General features: G+C 57.2%; 1 protein-coding gene across 7 annotated transcripts in view; it reads left to right on the top strand.

Annotated features, from left to right (window-relative positions):
• col5a1 (procollagen, type V, alpha 1) overlaps positions 1-4,984 on the top strand; it is a 50,605-nt gene that overhangs the window by 39,103 nt on the left and 6,518 nt on the right. For all 7 annotated transcript variants that reach the window (XM_019886132.1, XM_019886135.1, XM_019886134.1 and 4 more), the window contains exons 45-64: positions 161-268; positions 358-411; positions 487-540; positions 617-724; positions 812-865; positions 1,078-1,185; positions 2,374-2,427; positions 2,543-2,650; positions 2,726-2,779; positions 2,871-2,924; positions 2,996-3,049; positions 3,135-3,188; positions 3,290-3,397; positions 3,486-3,539; positions 3,625-3,678; positions 3,750-3,857; positions 4,082-4,135; positions 4,213-4,248; positions 4,334-4,387; positions 4,552-4,819. In XM_019886132.1, coding sequence (XP_019741691.1) covers positions 161-268; positions 358-411; positions 487-540; positions 617-724; positions 812-865; positions 1,078-1,185; positions 2,374-2,427; positions 2,543-2,650; positions 2,726-2,779; positions 2,871-2,924; positions 2,996-3,049; positions 3,135-3,188; positions 3,290-3,397; positions 3,486-3,539; positions 3,625-3,678; positions 3,750-3,857; positions 4,082-4,135; positions 4,213-4,248; positions 4,334-4,387; positions 4,552-4,819 — 1,600 coding nt within the window. The remainder of the gene's footprint in view (positions 1-160; positions 269-357; positions 412-486; positions 541-616; positions 725-811; positions 866-1,077; positions 1,186-2,373; positions 2,428-2,542; positions 2,651-2,725; positions 2,780-2,870; positions 2,925-2,995; positions 3,050-3,134; positions 3,189-3,289; positions 3,398-3,485; positions 3,540-3,624; positions 3,679-3,749; positions 3,858-4,081; positions 4,136-4,212; positions 4,249-4,333; positions 4,388-4,551; positions 4,820-4,984) is intronic.

The following is a 4,984-nucleotide window of genomic DNA, read 5'->3' on the forward strand; positions in this document are numbered from 1 at the left end:
TGGGTGTGTGTGTGTGTGTGTGTGTGTGTGTGTGTGTGTGTGTGTGTGTGTAAGGGTGGCTCGACCTTTCCACGGAGCATGGAAGGGCCTTGTTACTCCAAAGATGGAAAATTCATCCCATCGTTCTGAATCCTGATGCCGTGCCTGAAATTGTCCTTAGGGAGAGAAAGGACCTCAAGGCCCAGCCGGAAGAGATGGTATTCAGGGACCTGTGGGTCTACCAGGACCCGGGGGACCCCCTGGACCACCCGGAGAGGACGGGGACAAGGTGAGCTATTTTACGTCCGCATTTTGGTCGCAAACGTTTCCGAGCCGACTTGACGTTTGTCCTACCCGACCGACGGCTTCGTTTTCCAGGGAGAACTTGGAGAACCCGGCCAGAAAGGAAGCAAAGGCGACAAAGGCGAACACGTGAGTTCAGCTGATCTCTACCCTGATGTTTCATCGTCCGTTGTCGTCCAGTAACACGCCCCTTCAAATCAACAGGGTCCACCCGGCCCCACCGGACCCCAAGGACCCGTCGGAGCTCCCGGTCCCGCTGTGGGTGACTTACTTTTCGCGCGCCGGTCTTGTGTTCAAGTGGCAATTGACCTGTGGATCTGCTTCGGGCGTGCAGGGAGCAGATGGTGAGCCTGGTCCCCGAGGTCAGCAGGGTCTTTTTGGCCAGAAGGGAGATGAAGGATCCAGAGGCTTCCCCGGACCCCCGGGCCCAGTCGGGCTGCAGGTAAGGAAAAGTTGAAATCTGTTGAGGGAATTAACCCCCCCCACAGCAGCGTGATTGATTGACGCACCTTCCTCTCGCTTTCCGCAGGGCTTGCCCGGTCCACCTGGCGAAAAAGGGGAAACGGGCGATGTCGGTCAGATGGTAAGCCTTACACAAGACACCAACGTGCTCGACTGCGAAGCCACCCCGACGCTAACAAAACCCCGCAGGCTTAATGCCAACATGCAAAATTCAAAGATCAACTTCGTCACGACAAACCGGGGTGGGCAAAGCGACGGCCGATTCAGCAGGGGGTCGCTGGAATTTGAATTTGGAGGTTTTTCCGCATTGTTTCAACATGCGTTTTCTTTTAGGGTCCACCCGGTCCACCTGGGCCAAGAGGCCCCTCCGGACCCCCCGGCGCCGACGGCCCTCAGGGACCTCCCGGCGGTATCGGCAACCCCGGTGCTGTCGGCGAGAAAGTAAGCCTTTGGTCTTCTCTTGTCGTTCGCCTCCTTCGGCGCGTTTGCACTTTTTGTACATCTCCGAGAGTCGTTTCCTCTCCCGGGCATCGGACGAGCCCGCGCCTTGTGGTGACTGGCCGTCCCGCAGTTGCGCTCCGTTTGCCCAGATGGATTGTGGCAAACGACAAGTTCACGTCTGCGTTCTTGCTTTCCCCAGACGGGGGTGAGAATTGCCAACAAGCGAGCGCCGCGTGGCTCCAGTTTACTCGATTTAAGAGGGGCCTTAGTTGTGTGCAAACAGTTTGCGCGGCCACTCTGTCGGTACGACAAACAACTCGCATCTGTCGGCTGACGAACGCGCTCATTCATGTCGGTGGACGGCAAAAGGCGTACGGACGACGGCGTCGGCCGGAGACGCTTCTGCTCCAGAAAGCGGCCAAAGAAGCACAAGTTTGAAAGGATGATCGTGAGGACAAGAAGCTTCGCTGCCATTCCTGTGATGCGCTGTCAAAATGAGTTGGACAACTGCGCCGTAGCCATTGATTCTTCAAAGTCATCGTTGACAGCTTGCATGAAAGGGCTTTGTTTGTTTTTGTTTGTTTGTTGCGCCGTCCTCCGGTGCAACTCGCTCCCCCCAAATGCTGACGTTTACCCCACGGTTGAAAAGGGCCTTACCACCTCCAATGATGGCAAAACGGAGCCCTATTCCGTGTCGGAGGGGGTCCGTTAAAAAAATGCACTTCTCAAGGGCGAGTGGGAGGGGTTGACTTAGTAGCCAGAAAGAAGCTGGAAAAACGCTTCTCCCAGGCCCTGCGATGGCTCCATCTTTTCCCTCGCGGAATGACAAGACGGCGCTCTCACATCTCTCTTCGGGCTAACGACACTCCCCCTCCGAAATGGCACTTTGACGAGGCGGAACATCAGCATAATAACGGCGCCGAGTGGCTGTCAGTCATGCTGCCGCTTGGGCTGTCGTCGTCAGATGACAAGCAGTCAGGCCCAGAGGGGACGTCAAGCCGCAAGATGGGGTCTTCACTCCTAAAAATGGTTTCATTGTGCGGTGAACTAGTGGGTGCTGCCGCCAGAGTTGGCCTGATTCAATCTCTCCAGGAAACACTTTTTTTCTCTTTTTTTGTTCTACGCAACCGGCGACATCCTTCCTAAAATGTCTCTCGTCACCCGCCCGTCTTCTTGCTCTCTCTCCAGGGAGACGCTGGTGAGACTGGAGAGCCCGGTCTTCAGGGAGATGGCGGTCCACCGGTGAGTAACTCCCTCACTCACATCCACGGAAGGTTTTGGTCAGGGTGGATGAAGAGCGGCGTGCCTTTCGGCCACTTTCAGGCCCGAACATTCATTTGCGCTTGCATGATTCCAGGGACCCAGAGGAGAGCGAGGGGAGAAGGGAGAGTCCGGTCCGGCGGGTGCCGCCGGGCCACCAGGACCCAAGGGTCCCCCTGGAGATGACGGTCCCAAAGGAAGCCCTGTAAGTTGCCATCTGGACTCATCTCGTCACAGTTTGTGTCGAGAGGCGCTCTAAGGCGACTGCGTTGACTTTCAGGGTCCGAGCGGCTTCCCCGGGGACCCAGGTCCGCCCGGAGAGCCCGGTCCAGCTGTACGTACCACGTCTAAATCGTGACTGAGCAAATTCTGTACTTGTTGTTGGCTACCCAAGTCAAAGGCCGGACTGTGGTTGTGTCGCGCAGGGATTAGACGGCCCACCCGGTGACAAGGGAGATGACGGCGAGGCCGGTCAAGCTGTGAGTGTTTGGAAATCCCGCTTGGATTGTGATGCATTTTGCCCATTTCATTTGATGACGTTTGCAACTAGGGTTCCCCTGGTCCCACTGGAGAGTCCGGTCCCTCTGGGCCACCGGGAAAGCGAGTGAGTGTGCTGCTCCCGTGCCCTTTTTTTTTTTTTTGCCCGTCGCCCTCAAAGACAATAATGATGTCACGGTTTCCCCAACCAGGGGCCACCCGGAGTTACGGGACCTGAGGGAAGACAAGGGGAGAAGGGAACCAAGGTAAAAGAGAAAAGCGCTTCCACGTGCCCAATTCAAAACGACCAACATTACATTCGGCCCGAGCCCAAGCGAAAATCATTTGTGTGTGTCCACGCCAAAAGGGAGAGCCCGGCCTGGAAGGTCCTCAAGGAAAGACCGGACCTGTAGGACCTCAAGGATCGCCTGGCAAACCCGGTTCTGAAGGCCTGAGGGGAATCCCTGGCCCCGTTGTAAGTTTGAATATTGTGACCCCGCCCCCCCCCCCTAAATTCTGTGTTCTTGTGAGCTCAACATCGCTGCTTTGTTATTTGCGCCCAGGGGGAACAAGGTCTACCTGGTGCTCCTGGTCCAGATGGACCACCCGGGCCAATGGTCGGTTTGACTTTGACGCCAGCGTCTCGGTGTATTTTTTGTGAGCCGGCTACTAATCGCACCGTTATCTCCTACAAAACCGCAGGGTCCTCCGGGCTTACCCGGTTTGAAAGGAGACTCTGGTATCAAAGGAGAGAAGGTGAGGCCGCAAACGGCAACAGCAAAGCCGATCGATGTGTGTTATTGACCAGCTGTGCGCTCTCTCCGTAGGGCCACCCGGGTCTCATCGGTCTTATTGGACCTCCGGGCGAGCAGGGAGAAAAGGGCGACAGGGGTCTTCCCGGTCCGGCGGGAACCTCCGGCCCCAAAGGAGACAACGTGAGTGTACCAAAGGTCGTCGAGGAGGTCACGTCAGCTGTGAGCTGTCATCCCTCCGGCCTGTCCTACGTGTGCCTCGGGTTCCGGACCGGTCAAGAAGGGAGGCATCTGAAATGCCTCGTCCCGACCTCCTCGCCCCCCTTGCTCATTGCAATTGTGTCCTTTTGGCTTGAGTCCGTAGGTGAGGTTTGGCAATCACGCTACGGTCTCCTTTCTTCTCGTAGGGTATCGCCGGTCCTTCTGGTCCCCTCGGTCCGCTCGGCCCGCCCGGATTACCCGTAAGGCTCCGCCGTTGCTACGTTACCGAGTCTCGTTTGATGAAAGCCCGGTGACATTTTCAACTTTGTGTCGTCAGGGTCCTCCTGGTCCGAAAGGCGCTAAAGGCTCTTCTGTAAGTTGTCCGACCAACACGAGCGGACAAGAGTACTTTTGAAAATGCACCGCGCTCGAGGGTTGCTTCCATCGGTCCTTTTCAGGGTCAAACCGGACCAAAGGGAGAGACGGGTTCACCGGGAATCCCAGGACCTCCGGTAAGGCGCCAAGCATGACCTCAAAACGATTTCGCCAAGTATCTCAGTAGAGTAGCAAAGCGAGCGTCAGAAAGGAAGAAATGCAAATGTCAAAAGAAAAAAGGTGACACTTTGAACACCGGAGGAGGCGGACGAGGTCAAGATCTTTCCTGTGGTTGCCGCAGGGCCCCCCGGGCGACGTCATCCACCCGCTGCCCCTCCAGGCCTCCACCAAGGGCCGCTCGCGCAGAAACATCGACGCCAGCCAGATGATGGACGACGAGGCGGCGGACGCCAACTACAAGGACTACGACGACGGCATGGAGGAGATCTTCGGCTCGCTCAACTCGCTCAAGCTGGAGATCGAGCAGATGAAGCACCCGCTGGGCACCCAGGCCAACCCGGCCCGCACCTGCAAAGACTTGCAGCTGTGCCACCCGGACTTCCCCGACGGTTGGTATCCGCCGCGGCGCGAAATTCTCGCCCGGATTGTTCCTGATGTCACTCGCTTGGCCACGCCCCTCAAAGGCACACGCGCCACACTCCGGCTAATATTACAAGTCGGCTGGTCCCAACCGACAGTAATTAGACGGCCAAGGCGGGCAAATGCAATCGACC

This window comes from Hippocampus comes, unplaced genomic scaffold (genome assembly GCF_001891065.2).
Source record: "Hippocampus comes isolate QL1 unplaced genomic scaffold, H_comes_QL1_v1.1 scaffold699, whole genome shotgun sequence".
In the NCBI taxonomy this organism is placed as follows: Eukaryota; Metazoa; Chordata; class Actinopteri; order Syngnathiformes; family Syngnathidae; genus Hippocampus; species Hippocampus comes.